The 18,959-nt window shown below is 31.0% G+C and overlaps 1 protein-coding gene across 2 annotated transcripts in view; it reads left to right on the top strand.

The window, feature by feature from the left end:
• LOC127287993 (homeobox protein SIX6-like) overlaps positions 1 to 18,114 on the top strand; it is a 59,147-nt gene extending 41,033 nt beyond the window's left edge. Inside the window, exons 2-4 of one of the 2 annotated variants that reach the window (XM_051315165.1) lie at positions 1,931 to 1,960; positions 11,779 to 12,171; positions 13,816 to 18,114. In XM_051315165.1, coding sequence (XP_051171122.1) covers positions 1,931 to 1,960; positions 11,779 to 12,171; positions 13,816 to 14,179 — 787 coding nt within the window. In that variant the 3' untranslated portion in view covers positions 14,180 to 18,114. The remainder of the gene's footprint in view (positions 1 to 1,930; positions 1,961 to 11,778; positions 12,172 to 13,815) is intronic. The other variant, XM_051315166.1, reaches the window with a different exon arrangement.
• The last annotated feature ends 845 nt before the right edge of the window (positions 18,115 to 18,959 follow it).

Genomic DNA, 18,959 nt, shown 5'->3' with positions numbered 1-18,959 from the left:
AGCAGTACGAAGTAATATTGCTCTCTTCTTCGTTCGTAGCCCAGCAAAACAGACACGACGACTAAAAGGCTTAGGGGTAATTTGCGCCGGCTTAAGGCTAACCAATCTGATCCCTGCGTATATGTGAAATCTTATACCCACCCTGTTGTTCGATCTGTTCCATCTCGAAAAACAACTGAAAGGAAACCAATTACAGGAAAAAAAATAAAGAAGAGAGAGAATCGGCGACAAGGAGAGACAGGAAAGAATATATGGAAGAAATATCATCGGAGACAAACGGATCCCTTTTGAAAAATGATATAACGTATTACCTGAATCGCTGCTCCGAGCAAAATCCTCTTCTCGTTCTCGCCTTCTTTTCGTCTTTCCTTCTCTCTTTAGGTTTCTTTCTTAAGGTGAACACGAGCTGCGGGTTTTACGGGCTGTCGCGCAGAATTTGGACGGTGAGTTTTTTCCCCTGAAAATGGTTAATTGAGCGAATCAGAGTCCAAACGAGTGTTACGAGGCTGAAATTCTTGCAAGTTTTTATTCACTTTCTTTCGCCTCCAATGTTTCTGATTATTTCAATTTTGTTAAATATAACTAGATAATTAAAAATTTATTACAAAGTATATTTTTAGATATACTGTATGTCAGATTTTTCTCAATCAAGCGATGGAAGCACACTCTAAATCTGTCAGTTACAAAATGTGGTGTAACTTAGGGTTAACTTAAAATAATTGTCAAATTTTTTGAAATGGCTGTAATTCTGAATATTTGCTTCACATACTTGCGCTTATATTAAATGTAATACATTATGTTTTTCTAACAGTGTTTTAAATTAAAACTTGATCTGTTTTGTACCATCTGTTGCATTCACTAATCACTTAAATGATATTCTCTTAAGTTTTGACTAAGGAGACATACCCTACTATGAGAGATGAAGGGAGACATATTTCAGGAGTGAAACTTAATTTGACCCGAAGTGCGCTACGAGACTCGAATCGATTCAAGGGTCCTTCAAGCTATACGAGCACCGTTCAACGACGGCGCGTGCCTCAATCGGATGACATTGAGGTCCTCGTTTAATAATAATTGATGTACAATTTGTTGACGCAATTGAATCGTAAATGGTTTTCCCTTATATAATGAGAGTGGAAAAAAAATTTTACATTATATGGGAGAAAATTTTAAGTTTTCATTTTTCAAAGAAATATATGAAAATTGAAATTAGTAAAAAAAATAATTGCGTATTAATTTAACGGATATGACAATTTTTTTTCTGACTTATTCAGTTAGATACCATTCAACGCGTCATTTTTTTCGTCGCATATAAAAAAAAAGAAGAAACCCACGCACAAGCCATCACATGAGATCTGTTAAGAGCCTCTTCAATAGTGTTTGCTGACAAACACCCTTCGTTCTCGTCGACCATTGCTGGCGCCCTTTCTCGATTCTTGAGAACGATAGACCCTTTGCTCTCGCACACAATCAGAGTCTGATTACATATAAATTATTTACCGACCGATTTCTATATTCTGTATTATAAAAAAGAGCGCGAGAGTTGTCGTAGCTACAAGCACCATCTTCAGACAGGTCATTAAATTAAATTAAATGTTGAAAACTTGTTTCGAAAGCTAAGTTATATCAACGAACCGTTATTATTTCGACCAAGAGTTTGTAAAAGAAAAAGCAGGACACTATTTTTTTTTTTTAATTCTCTTTATAATACAACTTTAGACATCACATAAAATACCATATATTTAAAAAAAATGATTTAAAATTATTTTTGACATGTACCAAACAAAGCGGATCCTTTTATTTTACATTTAATACAAAGCATATCTTGTTGAAAAAAGATGTGTTTTTAAAGTTCGAAACTTGTAAATTCATCGAACCAAAAATGTAAAACAACATATAATTATTGATAATTTATTTCGGTCTGTTACAGTGAAAATAATGGATCCGATTCACCAGACAGGTACGTTTATAATACACACAACACACTCAGAAGATAGTGCGCGCAGAAAGAAGTATTTTTCCGGGTCGCATGATATGGACAAAGGGATTAGCTTCCGCTAAAATTCTTCTCATTTTCCTAGTGTCAAAATAAGGAAGGATTTAATTTTCAACATTCTTCCCACGAGTTCCTAATGCAAACTTCAATGGCGACTTGGATGACTACCTCATTTTGGGTCTAGACTCTAGAGTCTAGAGTAAACACTCGAAATGTCTATGCCCCTGTTCAATAATGTTTGCTATATTGCCCAATGGGCCTGAAGAACTCGACATTCTGTCTTAACCTGCATAATTTCTTTTTCAAGACTGACAACCTTTTTGTCTTTATTATATATTATAATAAATAGGTTCAATTTAGTAGGTATTTTAGATGATTAACATTTTCTATATTAGACCTACTCTCAAATTCCTATATCGACTTTTGATATTGACTTAGAACAAATGAGCAAAATTTAACTATAACAAAATAAAAAAATTTATTTGATTTAAATAATCGGTTACTTGACTGTTATCAAATAAATAATTCATTGAAATAAATAAGTTTTTTTAGTCGAATTAAATTTCATTTGTTTCAGATATACAGAAATTAATGGTTTATAAACTTACATTTTTTTGGATTCGAATTAAAATTATTACAGCCATAAAAAAATTCTAATCTGGGTTACAAACCATATTTATTATACGTTTTTAGGGTAATTGAATCTGAATCGCTGTCCATTTTACCACATCACGTCAGGATTTTGACATAACTTTAAAAAACTTTCACAGGAACATACGAAGTAGAAAAATAATTGAACCCTAGGATTCAGATCATATGTTTATTATAAAGTTCCTTAGGTTGCTGAAACCGAATCCACTCTTCATTTTACCTCATCAGGTCAGAATTTTGACTTGACCTCAAAAATTTTTTACAGAAACACAACAAATTAAAAGTAATCAAACCCTGGGTTGCAGATAATGTTTATTATATGATTTTTGAGCCATTTAAATTGTAGATTATATGGGGTAAAGAGGTCCCCCTAAAACGATTTTGCAAACAAAATTTTTTTGTTATTAACAATTTAATTTTTTTTTAAAAAGGGTCAAAAATTGTTAATAACAACCAAAAAAAATTATGTTTGCAAAATCATTTTAGGGAGTGATTGTGCATATAAAATATTATAAGAAAAATAACATTTTAACAAAACATAAATTTTTTCAGTTTTAGGTGTCACGTTTCAGAAATTCTTACTCAGATTTATTGGGCTAATTGGGTTTATAAGATTTTTTAAATTCAAGTTAAGAACCTGACATAATGGGGTAAAATGAACAATGAATTTAATTTTGTAGACTCAAAAAACAAAATAAATCTGATTTGAATCCCGGTATTGAATTATTTTTCAATTTTTGTATTCCTGTAAATGTTTTTTGAGATTATGTAAAAATCCTGACGTGATGGGGTAAAATGGACCGCGGATTTGGTTTCAGCATCCAAACATAATCTGAATCCCAGTGTTGAATTTTTTTTATTTTTCTATTTTTTGTGAAGGGTTTTTATGGTTTTATTTTAAAAACCATTGATATTGATAAATTATGTTTAGTTTGTGCAAGAATTAAGTTAAGATAAGCTGTAAGTAATTATACTAATTAATTAATTACTAATTATTTCGCTGGGTTAGTGGAAAAAATGAACACGTTCGTTTGATTTAACTGTCCTTATTTTCCACTAACCCAGCGAAATAATTAGTATATCAATTAATTAGAACTTAATTTAACTCATTTCTTTACTCATTATTAATATAAATTTTAAACCGAAAAAATCTAGTTTAATTTTTGTTGCGGATAATACTATAATACTAAAGCGCATAGACGGTGGTGCATATAATTTTTACTATACGTTTCCTGGGGTGAAAAATATACTTTTTTTCAGTGATCAGTATGTCTTTTAATCATATTTCATGAATTAGTAACAAAATTTAACTTTTAACCAAATTCGAAGCGCATTTGGTTTAAATCTAGTTTTCTAAATTTTTCGCCATGATGCAGAGCATAGAGTAAAATGAACAGTGGATTTGGTTTCAGTGACCCCAAAAACGTATAATAAACATCGTGTGTACCCCAGGCTAGAAATTTTATTTTTGTGGCTGTGTTATTTGATACAAATAAATGCGAGTACTCAAATAAATATTTATTTAATAATAGTCAAGTAACCGATTATTTGAATGAAATAAATTTTTTTCTGTCTAATACAGAAGCAGATATGTAGCTCTTTAAACTTTCAAAAAAAATATATATATATCGGACGTATCCGATAAATGAGTATAAGTAGTCCATAAGCCGATATTCTTTTGTTCTTGAGTAAACATTTCATCGTTTCTCAGGATGTCGGCATATGGAAGATCCGGCTGTCAACCAGGTTGAACGAATATGAACCCGGCAAGCGGCCTCCGCCCGCCACTAGTCTCGTATATATATATACATATACATATACACGCCATATTGCACTGGCTTTAAAAACTTAAGATGTGAAGCTGGATAAAATGTTGCAAATCATGGACTACCTGTCGATCGCAGTGTTGGACGTTGGTCGTCCTTTCGTTTAATGTACCGTCCCCTTAGACAAAGTGCAGCCGAGTCTGCTTTCTTTGTTTTAAGCGTTATACCCCTCTAATGCATCGACGGTATACCGCATCAGGCAGTAATAAACTACACCCAGAAAAGCAACAACTCCGCAAGGCAGATTCGCTTTTGACGCCGGCTTATTTTTACCTTTTAACTGTTTTTTTTTATTTATCTTTTTTTGTATACCTTTTTTTCATTTTTGCACGTCATTATAACATTTGTAGAGAGATTGTATATAAAACTCACGCAGACTTATTGATGAATTCAAATCAAGCTAATTTCTGTTAATTTCTTTAGCGTGAGAAAATAAATTTAAAGTATAGAATAAAACTAGTTTTTAGATTGGAATCAAACATTAATTTTTGGTAAAAAAAAGACGTATTTCTTTGCATAAAATATATTTGGAGGTTATATTTCACTTTCAAGCCGCATTTAAAAATTACTTTTACACAAAAGATATTTCTAAACGTGTCAATGTCTTCAGCAAAGACCTCTTTCATTTAAACTGCTCGAAAATTGTATCTAGAGTATATATATAGCCAATACGTTTCTTGACGCCGGAAAGTAGAACGACAGATGAACATTTATAGAAATGTAATTTAAATTTCCGTCAAATATAAGATCCAATTTAGTTGTATTAAAAACAAGTTAGTCGTGTTATTTTTTATTAAGGTAAATCATACCTTACCTACAGAAATAAATATTTAATTGACATTTAAAACATTGAAATATTAGTTATATAATCCAATAGTGTACTTTATTTTTTTTTAAACTAATTATTTTTCATCTATTCTAAGTATCAACATTTTAAAATAGCTTTTTTAATTTTAAAAAACTTATTGTTCACTTTACATGACAAAGCAATGAATTCCAAAACAAAAATTGTTCCCAAAAAAAAGATCTACATTTTTGAACCCAAAAAATTGGTCCCGGGACCCAACAGTGAAAAAAGAAGTATCACGAAAATGCGTACTTTTCGAAATTTTTGCAAGTTTCCATATACTTTTGGAACACCCTGTATATTAAATTCCAATTAGTATAGTAGAAATTTTAGTAAATATTTTTCAATTTAGAGAAAAAGTGTCAATATAGGAAATATTGGTATAAAAAGTACAAAATATATTTTATAATTTTAAATAATTGTTTTTCAAATCGTAGTAAATATTTATGAACTTTAATAAAAATTTCAAAGGAGGGAAAAGAGGTTAAAAATGAACAATAAGAGTTAATTTTGTAAATAACTCATAAACATATATACGTTTCCTTCAAAAAGTGCCTAGTTTCTAATTTCACACCAATAAAAATATCGAATGAAAAAATCAATAAAATTTTTTCTATATCAAAGAAAAAATTTAGTTAGAAAAATACAATTTTCGTTGCACCAAAGATAGATTTTGTAACAGAGACAGATATTTCAATTAAAAATTACTAAACTTAAAAATTAAAGGCATTTAAAACCTGAAGACAAACAAAATAATAACCAAAATATCTGTGACACTCCACGAGAGAAGGGACCTTAAAAACAAATTTAGATTATGTTTAGTGATAGTTTTACCTTGATAACAAGTTTCTTTTTAATTAGGTAAAATCAAAATTAGTTTTTAATGCATTTTTTTGAATGTAATGGAAACTTAAACGTAAATGTTTTGCATTAAGAGCCTATTTTCACCGTGTGGATAAATTTAATCTTCCAAGAGGTTAAAGGCAGTAGATATATTCTGCGTCTGCGCAAAAGCTAACATTCTGCGCAGAATATTTCTACTGCCTTTAACCTCTCGAAATATTAAATTTATCCAATCGGTGAAAACGTGTTCGAAGATTTGATTCTCTGTGAGCATGTTTACTCCAAAAATCACAAACATAACTTAACATTTTTTTTTTTAGTCCCTTTTCTCGTGGAGCGTCACATATGCATTGTATAAGTCATATATAAGTTAACACAGAAAAGATTTGGAGTTTGTTTTCGAATTAAAATTAAAATAATTTTATTTTCAGAATTTCCTTCTAAAAAAAAGGAATTCTTATATTATTACCTGTTATATATAGTCGTTAAAAACTAATAGACTGCGAGATATGTTGCTCACATATGGAGTTTACACTGAAGGAGCTGAATTGAGAGATTGATGAAAAAAATGAAAAGGGAGAAAGAATTGAGCATCGAGGTTAGTCGCGAGAGGGGTCGTATCGTTTTAACGTCTCTATTAGCGGCTATTAAAAACGAGCTAGCATGAAAAAAAGAGGGGTCTCTGCTTCGAAATGTGCCCTGTTCACATGCTGCTTCTCGCCCTGGTATCCAGTTACCTTTTGTGAGTTCTTCCAAGGCTCAGATTTTTGAACGATATATTCCCCATTGTATGCATTGGGTATTTAGCATGGCACGGGGTAGTTTCAAGGGGGGTGTATATATGCACGGAATCTATGAAACGAATGCCATATTCGGTGTCCCGTGACAAGACCAGATTTTGTTAAAATGATATCCTTCGTCGAAACCGAGACTCAGATCTTTTCGAAACATTCCATCGATATATATATATATATATATTTCTTGAGAATCATAAAAATGAAACACCATAATCCATTATTAATTGTATCAAAACGGTGTTATAAGAGGACTGTTAAAAATTATTTATTAAATATTTTATTTCATAAATTGCAGGAGGAAAAGTTATTCTATTTGTAATAATACATTTGTGTATATGGGAATTTAAGAATGTCATTTTGCAAACGAGGTATCACAATATTTTGATAGTTGCCTTTTTTTTAACCACCGGAAGCACACACAAAGACCGCATCAACTACTGCGTATACTCCTGCTGTAATTGCAACAACTGCTACTTTGAAGCAGAAGTTCCGTTCCGTTCATATATATATATATGAAGTGAATACTTTAATAAGAGATTTAAAAAGTGACTCGTCATCGGGTGTAAAAACCAACGTGACGGTCGAATACATCCTCGTCAGAGTCTTCTTTTGCACCTGATACTTCCCCGAGTCTGATGAATTTTTTTTTAATTACTCCAACAAAGCCAGCACCTGTACGCGCTGCTTGGATACTAAAGTATATTTTTGGCTTCAATTCGTTCAGCACCACGCGAATTTCCTTATCGTATGATTAAAATTCTGAATAACACCGGTTTAAACTGAATATATATTATAAAACCGCAGAGTTGTAATTAAAATATTATATAATCTCGTTTAATATGGTCAAAATTGACGAAATTCGAAACTTTTGTAACGTAACTGTTTTTTTAAGTCTTCAATTCTTTGAAACTATCTGGAATTTAATAAAAGGATTTAGGTTTTAATAACCGAGTCTTTATGCAGTTTGTTTGTGAGCACCTCGAACCGCTCCGAAACTAACATGTTCTGATGTCCAATATTTATTTTCACGTAAATTATAGACAATTCAAATAAGAAAACTATAGAAAAAAGAGTAAAGATATTGATAATTTATATGGTGTAAGAAAATTAACGAAAGACAGACTGGTGATTGGTAATTCTCCAATAAATTTCAGGCAAAATTATATTCGGTAACATAATATTTCCTAGTAGTAACGGGTTACTTAAGTTTCTTTTAAAAATTTTTTTTAGCCAATTTGCTATGAGTGCGGAGGATCTTGAAGATTTTAAAACACTACAGCTCAGATGGTGATATTCGTGCCAGTAATGTCTTTAATCTGTGACATGAAATTTAGATTTTTATGAGCGGGAGCAAATTCGCTTTCTGAAATATTCCCAAATGAGTTTTATATTGTTCGTCTTTATTATTGACATCATCGGATTTTTCTCGAATTTCATTAATTTGATGATTTTTATCATCAGCTAATCATACTTTAACGAAAATATTTAGTTGATGTTCAATATTAAGTTCAGTCATCGAAAATAGTAAATGGATGCATTTTTCATTAATTATAATTACAATTCGAACAACTGTTGAATTCAAGACAATTGATGATTTGAAAGATTCACAAAACTAAACGATGCAATAGGATTTTGTTGATTTTTTTTGATTAAATTTATTCTTCTGATTCGGTTTTATAAATTATAATTTTGAGGTTGATTCTTTTTTAATTATACTGGTTTTTGTGTTAAAATTTTTTATTTTTAACTTATAGATCATTAATTGGAGATTAAATGGGATTATAATCGGATGTATTTCCAACTAAATCATTGTTTTCCAAGGTTTTCAATTTTTTTTATGGAAAACTTTCAACATCATTGTTTAGGTCATCTTCTAAGTTTTTCACTATTTTGATATTAAAAGCGGAAATAGAATTTTGAAAAAGAACAGATGTGTTTATAAACTCGATGTATTCTGAAATGAAACACTTTTTCGACAGTTCCTGAATTGTTTTTGGTGACGGTAATTTTTCTGTAAGCAGTTTGTTAGTAGGCACTTGGAACCGCCCCTACTTTTCGCATTATTTGATACAATCAAACGGGGTTAGTTTGGGACACCGGAGGCAAGTTTGGGATCAGCAAGTTTTATTTAAATAAAATCAATATACTGAATTGTGTTAATTAGGTATTTTCTGGAATCATTTGTCAACATAGAATTAAAACAATTCAGTAAAAAATTGTCTAAATAAAAATTTGCTTATCCCAAACTTGCCTCCGCACTTGTCCTATAAACTTACCCCGGTAGACTGTAATTTATTATTTGACAAATTTTCAGTAAATTTCTTCTAATTAATTTCAGCAAATTTACCTTGACAATTTCAGCAAAATTGTCATTATTTATAGCAATTTTATCCACACAATTAACAGTAAATATATCAAAGTTATCAACAAGTTTACCATAGAAATTTTCAATAAAATTACATGCTTGACGTGCTATGTGGGAATTGGAAACGATTAGGAAATATTGCTATTAATGACAACTAAAAACATTCTAAAAATAGAATGTCTATTTAGTTAATTGAAAAGTGTCAGGAAGCTAGTAATGATCTGCAAGCCACAACATCACTTTGAAATTTAAAGAGACTTCCTCTGTGTAGTGAATGCGGATGAAAAGAACCCATCCCAGTATTGAGATAGAAACCATTTGTCAGATCGATTCCCTTGTTTTAGCGAAGCGACTGAAGCGCTTACCACATTGAAGACAATACAGATTCAAGACGTTATTGCAGTCCTCTTAAAAGCCTCCGGCAGATCAATTCGCTGGTTTCCAGACAACCCGGCTCTCCGCATTTCAAATGTCTTCAGAGACTCTTGTATTTTCGTTGCTAATTGAGTCTTGAGTCCGTTGTTTCCAGGGTAACACCTCGATCTCCTCCGAGAGTGTAGGCGCATTTGTTCTCTCTCAGCTGTCAATCTATTTTTGTACGAAAAAGGTCTTGATGAAAGCCAGCTTCGACAGAGAAATGCATAATTCGAGGTGAATGGCATATAGACATTCTTGGACAGGTCTTATTTAGGACGCGCATTCTATATGGTAATCGAACCCTACCTTTGCAGGACACTCGACGCGTTTTAATTATACCGCTGTCTCGCTTTGTCTTCTTGTTTCATGAGGACCCGCACGAGCTGACGCACTATGGCTACCCGAATTTCATTATCGTTCTTCGTCGTCTCTTGTGACAGAGTTCTGATCGCGTCCCGCACAATTAAACCCGCTTATGTGATCGTAATACATTAGCGTGCGAGCCTTTTTCATTCTGCATTTTTATTCAACAATTACCGGTTTCTTGGTCTCTTATTTCACGTCATGATACTTTGCAACGGAAAATAAAACCAACTGAAGAAAATAAGTCGTGCATTAAATCTTAAATTTTCTAGACTTAAATATATGTTTTTTAAAATGGAGTTTTAAAAATCGTAACATCACAGTCTGTACTTGAAAATAATTATAATCTTTTTTTTTGGGAGAAAAAAAGTTAGCTATTTCAGCTAATTTTAATTGCTATTATATGGATACCAATTTTATTAGCTATTTCTGCTAACTAATGTTAGCTGGATGCTGTTAGCTATGATAGCTAATAGATGTCAGCTGGGAGACCTAATAATTTAGCTAAAGTAACGAACATCGAGCGCAAATTATCCTAGAGATGTCGCAATGCCGGCCGGCTACGGGGTTTACACGCACGGACCTTAGCTTTGGCAGCTAAAGATTAAAGCTATAATACTTTTCATCAAATGTAGCAAATATCTATTAGTTGCAATAGCAAATAACTTTCTGTATCAGCTAAATCGTTAGCACAACCAGCTGATTGATTTCAGCTAATGGATATTTGCTGCTACAGCTAAACAATTTTTCTCCATGTGGACTTGACAATAATTCTAATCTTGTTTTCTGTTATCTTGACTCATATCCTACTGCAAAGAAATCTAATTTTCAAGAATTTATAATATTCTAGATATATATCAGAATATTACTTAATGACAATCAAAAAAATTAATAGATTATTATTTTCTCTTGTTATAAAATAATAAGATGTAAGCCTTTAAATTTATTAATTAACTTGATGAACAACAGTAAATAGTAAATTTATCAGACTGAATTATCATGGTTGTAAAACTATAAAGTGATTCACGATGATAGTTTCTTAACTACTTCTCACTTCCGTAATTTCTTTATAAGAATAACGCACCAACGTATGAGTTTCTTATTTCTATATCTCAAAAAGATCTCACGCGTAATGACGTGAATCCCACTTTTAGAAGTCATCGCCATAAGTAATCGTTACTCTTCCATGAATCCTCGTTTTACTTAAGAAGCATAAATCATACATTAATCACACTCGCTCGCCGTTACTATTATGTAATAAAAATTTTTTTTGCCGATTATTTAAACTAGCTCGTATTCATTTTCATTGAATAAATTGAATTCTTAATCTAGCATGAGTTCATTTAAACTGTATTAATTTTTGTGTAAAAGAAACTTATTTAAAAACATTTTTATGAACCAAAAATAGATTAGGATAAAAAAATTGAGGATTTAAATATGTGTTGATTGAAATAGACTTAAATTGATATTAACATGAATAGATGTAAGAATACAGAAAGATAGCTATAGAAACAGCTAAAAAATAAATTTGTATGGAAAAATTAATATTAAAAGAGATTGGATGATTCGTTAAGTTGAACTTGAAAATTTTTATCTTTGATAAAATGTATGTCTGACATAATAATGCTTGATATTATTTGTTGAAGTAAATTTCTTTTATTTTTTGATTTCAGAATGCAGCAACAATCCGGCCCAGGAAATGGAAATCCACGAAGACCTTTAAGTCCAGGTGGAGGATCGGACACAGAGGATTCGGATATTTCGCTTGGCGGAACGTCTCCGCCATCTCCTAGTTCTTCGCCACAAATTAACCATCAAACATCTCCCGTTCATCAAATGAGTCACATAGGTCCAATTCCACAACCAACTTTAAGCTTTCGTTTTGATCCAACTACATCTTTCCGGTTAGGACACGCGACTGCTTTCAAGTTTCCGCCGTCTGGTTTCCGATATGGACCGCACAGTCCGCAGCACAACCACCCAAGTATCGCGGGTGGCGGAATCTTCAGGTTAACTGAAACTAGTCCCTTCCAGGCTGTTGGTCCCAGAGGAGACCTTGGATCCAGGTAAAATTCTCGATCAAATTTAAACCTGTCTATTTAGATTAGGATATTGTTTTTTTTTTGCGTGCATGCTTTATTTTTGAACCAATTTTTATAAAAAAAAATCTATTTTACGGCACTTTCTTACAGTTAATACCGTTAAAATATCCTCAATATAATTTTAGAAACTATATGTCGCGAGATGAGAAATCTGTTCCTTAAAAAGTACAGATGCTTAGCTAAATTTAGATAACGCGAAATGCGTTCTCCTCTTTTATTTCAATGAATAGAAAAAGACAAATTAATATCCTTAAGAATAAAATCTAGAGTCAGAATGTTTTTTTTTACCCATATTCATCTATCTGATAATAACAAATATAAAGTTTTTCTCTGATCTCTATATACCTCTGGATAAGCAATGCCATGAGAGAAACGTGGGATAAATTGAAAGTCTGGCGGTCATTTTTGTTTGTAGTTAAAAGTATTAATTTTATCATTTAAAGCAGTGTTGCCAGATTAGTGATTTTTCCACTAAATTTAATGGTTTTTTGAGCCTTTAGTAGAAATTTTAGGGGGATAAATTCTTTAGTGTAAATGTTTAGTAAGTTTTTATTTACTTTATTAAGGATTTCTTGGAATTGACTCGAATATTAAGTTTTACTATGTTAAAATTACTTAATTGCGTACAAATTCTTAAAAAAGAGTTAAACTTTGACAAAATCATTAATATTTCAGATGTACTTTTTATAGAAATATTTATTACTGAAGTTGAATATATATTATGTGCATTCAAATTAAAGTATAAACTATACAATTGAAAAAACAAGTAATTTTTATAATAATAATAAATATTTTTTTGCATTTGTATATATTTTTAAATAGAGGAAAATTTTTATTTTTAGTGGGAAATTAGGTCGGAACTGAGGGAAAAGCGTTTGAGCTATCTGGCAATACTGATTAAAATATTGTTTTACAAGAAATAAATATGAATTAATTAAATATGTATAATTACATAAAAATGTAAATAATTTTACAGTTGCAACATTTTACCGCAAATTGTAATTGTAATCAAGTTATATTAAAAAAATAAATATAAAAACAAATTATTTTTCACTAAATTTTTCCGAAGCAATAATAAACAAATATAAAATACACAGAAAATGAAAAGGCATTAAAATAAGTTGCAACGCTTATTATTTTAATCCAATTTTACTTATTTTAATACCAAAATGGATTAAAATAAGCAAAATTGGATTAAAATAATAAGCGTTGCAGCTTATTTTAATGCCTTTTAATTTTCTGTGTATCGATTCTTACTTATGAAATGTTATTCCATTTCCTCCACACGAACTACAGTAGGAACACAAAACTATTTTATTTACACATAAAATGGACAATTTCACAAATAAACGAAAAACACTTGACTATACAGAAAACTACGATCGATCGAGATCAATTTCGGCTGGTTACAGGCGAATACACTGATTCAATGTCACTAACAACTTGACTTGCGCGCCACAATTTGTACTTATATTACAATCCAAGATGGTCGCTATGTCTCATGTTCCTCCCATAGCAATGTCAATTAAGAGGTATATAGAGATCAGTGAAGTTTTTACATTTGCTTAAAGTTTCACAGTAACAATAAAATCTCGTCTAAAATTTCAGATTACCAGATACCCTCGGTCTTCCTCCACCAAGATTACACCATCACGACACTTTGCTTCATCATCCCCATCATCAACTACCGGAAAGTGTATCGAGGTTATCGGAAACTTCACGTTTATCGGACGGTGGGATATCGCGGCTGTCGGATAGCTTGTCGGAAGCACACAGTCCTCCTCTAGTAGCAACGAATTTATCGATAACGGGACCGCTAAGAGTTGCAGTTCCAAGTCCTCACACACCGTCCTCTCGTGGTAGTCCACCTTCGAATCAGCATACACCTAAAGGTCAGGGACTGATAAGGGTCGCGACTCCACCGATAAATCCAAAACCCCCTCAAATTCACAGGCCGTTTTCGCCAGCGTGATACGAAAGATCCAACGAGATCGCTGATGCGAGAAGTGAAATTAATTCTTCAATACTCTCTGTCGAGGACGAAGGTTTCAATTTCAAGAAATGCTTCGAAGTGCTGTGAACTTGCAATATTGGGGACTGTGACTGTACATAGTGAATAATAAATCGCATCACCCAAGATAGCATAATATTTAAAGCGGCGTTTTTTGTCTTGTTTTCGCGGTTCAAATTGCAAGCGCTAACAAATGCATATAAAACCCCGTTAACATTGGCATTAACGTCGTTATGTATATAAGAAATTTAGAGAGGATGTATAAATCGTCAATCGCGATCATGTTGATATCAACGTGTCAAAGGGAACTTTTCATTTAGGAAATGTTACGTTTTTGATAAATTATACTATATATGACAAACGTAATCTTTATATATGACTGAAGACTGTTATCGTCGTTTAATTTTATTCGTCACTTTCGTCGGTATTTTACGAAATTAATTCTTATAGACTAATGCTGAAAATTTTGAAAAAAAAATCTCTTGGAGATACTTCAAAATTTTTTATACCACCAACTTTCCAAATTAAATGGTTATTAAAGACGGACCTGTATCAAATACAAATGGAAATTTAATTTCTTTTAAACAAAATAATGTTTTTATTTTATTTTTCAATGTGACTTACGTAAAGCAATAAAATTTTTGCATACCCGGAGAAAAGAGTTACAGTATATTCTACTAATCAGAGAGACTTTGCAGTTCAGTGTCAAGAAAAAAAAAATTGTCGAATACGAAATGCACAAACCTAATTGGATTATCCCTAATTTGTGCATTTCGTTTCGGTAAATTTTTTTTTCGACAGACGTGTAAATGCTCCCTCACAATTTACTAAACAGAATAGTCTTTTTTACTGACAATTTAGTCAGTTCAAAATTTACTTCTTTGTTTAGTAGATTAATAATAGTAGGATTTACTATTCTATTTTCACCGTTGCGAGGTGCCCGGCTGAAAAAACTTGTACATTTTCTTATACAAGTTTTTTCAGCCGGGTACGTTTCGTATGAGACTGAGGTTTCACCTCTGCGATTTTAGTCATCTTTCGTTTTTGGATAGATATGTTTAATTCACCATATCAAATATTAATTAAAAATACTTATTATTTTCGGAGTGATTTGCATTAACAAATTTATGACTTTTAATCAATTGTAATTTTTTTACTTTTTGAAGTTAATGAAAAACAAAAAATATTTCAATTACCGCAGCAGATAAAATTTGTTCTTAAATAATTAAATTAATAATTGTTTAAACGTGCATCGTAATATGTAATTGCATTAAAGAAGGTCTAAAATAATTTATCCAATCATTTTGAAACATTAATATAAACTTAAATATGTAATAAATAATTATTATTTTTTAAAACACGCAGTAATTTTTCTTTCAAAATATAAAAATTTGAGGTTATGAAAATGTAAACAAAGTCGAAACTTTGACTTGGAGTATAACCATTAAAAATGTTAAAAATTCTTTGACAGACTTAATTCATTAACAATAAAGCATTCAATTAAAAAAAAATTAATATTGTAATTATACATACCTTTTATCCACGAAGTAGTATAAGGAGACATATCACCTATGGCCGGCTCTAACGGAATGTAGCCCCGTTTTCTGTATTCACAGTTCTCAAGTTTTCACCAATCTAATTACACTTGCGCCTCTAGAGGGAAACCTCGGTATTAAAATCACGTGTTTACAGAATACAGAGTTTAATACCACAATATCCCGCGGTTGGCGTAAGTGAAATTAGATTGGTGAAAACTTGAGAACCGTGAATACCGAAAACGGGGACATCTTTTATATACAGCAATAATATGTCTCCATTATACTACCTCGTGCTTTTATCTTCTTTTATTTACCAGTGTGATCCGGAGTAATCTAATCTGCAATCCCGACAATCACGTTTTCAGTCTTCTAGTGAAATATTTTTGGGGAATTATTCCCCAAAATTCTGGCACTATTCTTTTGGAACCTAACGCACGTTCACATTTTGTTGCAATTTTAAAATTATGAGTCAATGAAAATTATGAGTCCTAGGGATTAATATTTCAAAGCGATTGAGCACCTTTGAGTGATCCGGATTATGATCCGTGAGCACGTCCAAAAATAATAAACATTTTTAATTAATACATATTTTGTATGGTTAATTGGTCCCCCTATCCAAAAACGAAAGATGAATAAAATCAGAGGAAGGTTAGCATTGTCCCTACTCGACATTTTTCATAATTATCGTCACCGCACCTTGCTCTAGTAAAAATTTCGTGACTTTATAATTAAAATTAAAAGTTACTATAAAGTCACTAAATTTTCACTAGAGCAGGGTGCGGTAGTCGACAAGAATTATGACAAATGGCGAGTGGGGAAAATGGAAACCGTCCTAGAGGTGACCCATCAAATAACCTAAATAGCACAAAATTTTTACGGGAAGTTTGCGATAAACTTTCAGCAGAGAAAAAAAGTTTGCATTGTAAATTATTGAAAACTAATACTCGTGCTGTGCAATAAATTTTAATCAGAGACATTTTTCATAGCAAAAATATAGAATGAAAATTTTACAAATATGATGACGCAAATGTCCCGAAAAATGATATATTATTGAAGGGAACGAAAAAATAAATTTGATGTAAAAATTTTAAAAATGTATTTTCTGTTGGTAATTCATGTATTGTTGAGTGGATATTGCATTTCGTAGCCTGTAAAAATACTAAAAAAAACACAAAGTGTTGAAATAAAATTTTTAATTAATTATTAAAAGAATTACAAAAATTAAAGCATCACAAATGAAACTATCATAAAATAATATCAATCGCCTTGTTTATAGTATGACCAAACAAAAAATGAAACAAATATTTTTTAGTATATATATTTAGACAACTATTCGATATTCCCCTTGAAAATTACATTACGTGGAAATATATGTTACTATTATAGTAGGGTTCAATAATGCTTTCATTAAGCTTTATTTAGCCCGAAGGTGTTGATTGATTACTCTATTAAAAATGTAAGGACATGTGACTGTGTTAAAGGTTTTAATATTTTGTCAAAAAATTTATTATTAAAAAATAAAAATATTGTATCTAATGTAGTGCGATTATAATACAATTTTGATACATTACCAAAAAATATGAATTTTTTGACAATAATTTTAAATTCTCGAACATCACAATTCTTTGTTTTTGACTTTTCAGGTAAATTTTTAGCTCAATCAAATGTTTTACAAGAAAATTTGTATATTTACTTGTCACATGTCCTTAAGGAAATAATCATTATTTCCAACAGTTATTATTATTATTCCAGCGGTCCGTCTAACATATTATATAAATATATTAAAGTTAGAACGTTTTTTTAAATGTGTATAATAGTCAATGACATTTTTTTGTCCCATTTTACGAATTTGAAAAATATATATGTATATCAGAAAGTGATGAAAAACTCGCGAAAACGCAAAATCGCACACAAGGCTTAAAGGGATTAAGTAATAATAATTATGGAGCTGTTAAGGGTTTCAAAACTGACTTTATTATATACAACGCGTGTAGTTGAGATTGTATTTTTCACACTGCACCATTGCGATATAAGCATCCCGAGTCGAAATATAAGGTTTGAATAGAAACTGCTAAGTACTGCATGTAGTAGTACTTAATATATCTTATACATTTTCTACTCCACGTTAAAGTAAGACCAACATAAGTTCTGTTAGGGTCTGGATATTTCCGATTCAGAATATGTTCAGTACTTAAGTATATCTTACTAAGTACTGCTTAAACTTTGCTAGGATATACCATCATGAGGATTTGCGCTTGCGCTATGAGTTACAGATACTCGTTCGGTAAAGACACAAAAAGTAGAGCAATTATTATTTTAATTTTATTTATTTTCATATAAATAAATACGTGTACATAATTTTTCATATTACATTAATTTTATATATATATATATTATTTATATATATATTATATACATTATTTATATATATTATATATATTATATACATTATTTATTATATATTATATGTATATTTTATTGTAAGGTGTTTGCAATAATAGCAGCTCGAATAAAAATATTTTTTCAAGTCTATTATCTCTAATTTTGATTAGCATAAAATTTTAAGAAATTAATACTTTCTTAAAAGACAGTAACTACAGAATAAATTTAATTAAATTAATAATTTAGAATTAAGTTTAGCTTTGCGTGGAGGCATTTTCACTTTATTTTCACTAAAACACTTTTAGTTTTTATAGATTAAAAAAATGAAAACTACACAATTGCACTAATCTTTGCTGTGTCCCGTACAAGCACCGTTGTGCGACTGAATTCTTTCCAAGGTTTTTCAACTGGAGACAATTCCTGCATATTTGGCAACATCGCTTTTCAATTTTTTCAATGTTTTTAAAAATGCCTAGTTTCATAAAACCCTTAGAAAAAAAAATTACTTTAAATCTCTATTTCGAAAGGCCGGGCGCGCTCAGGTCTGCATCCAAATTACTTCCAGATGTGGAGGGCCCGATGGTGACCGCGGAGAAAGAGAAAATTCTTTCTTTATTGGTATATTTTCTAAGTAAAACCTATAGCAAAAAATTCTAAGTTCAGCAGGCAATGAAAAATTTCTAAGTATAAAACTAATATTATGGCGCAGGCGCAGATATACAATGACAGAAGAAAAAACTAAGAAGAATATCTTGTAAGGCCCTAATACAAACTTCAGATTCTGTGTCAGAACTTGTCAGACTCTAAGTCGAACTTCGGTT

This window comes from Leptopilina boulardi, unplaced genomic scaffold, assembly GCF_019393585.1.
Source record: "Leptopilina boulardi isolate dan_hultmark-lab unplaced genomic scaffold, ZJU_Lbou_2.1 LbouV2_38, whole genome shotgun sequence".
NCBI lineage: Eukaryota > Metazoa > Arthropoda > Insecta > Hymenoptera > Figitidae > Leptopilina > Leptopilina boulardi.
This window is presented reverse-complemented; position numbering and strand designations above follow the sequence as displayed.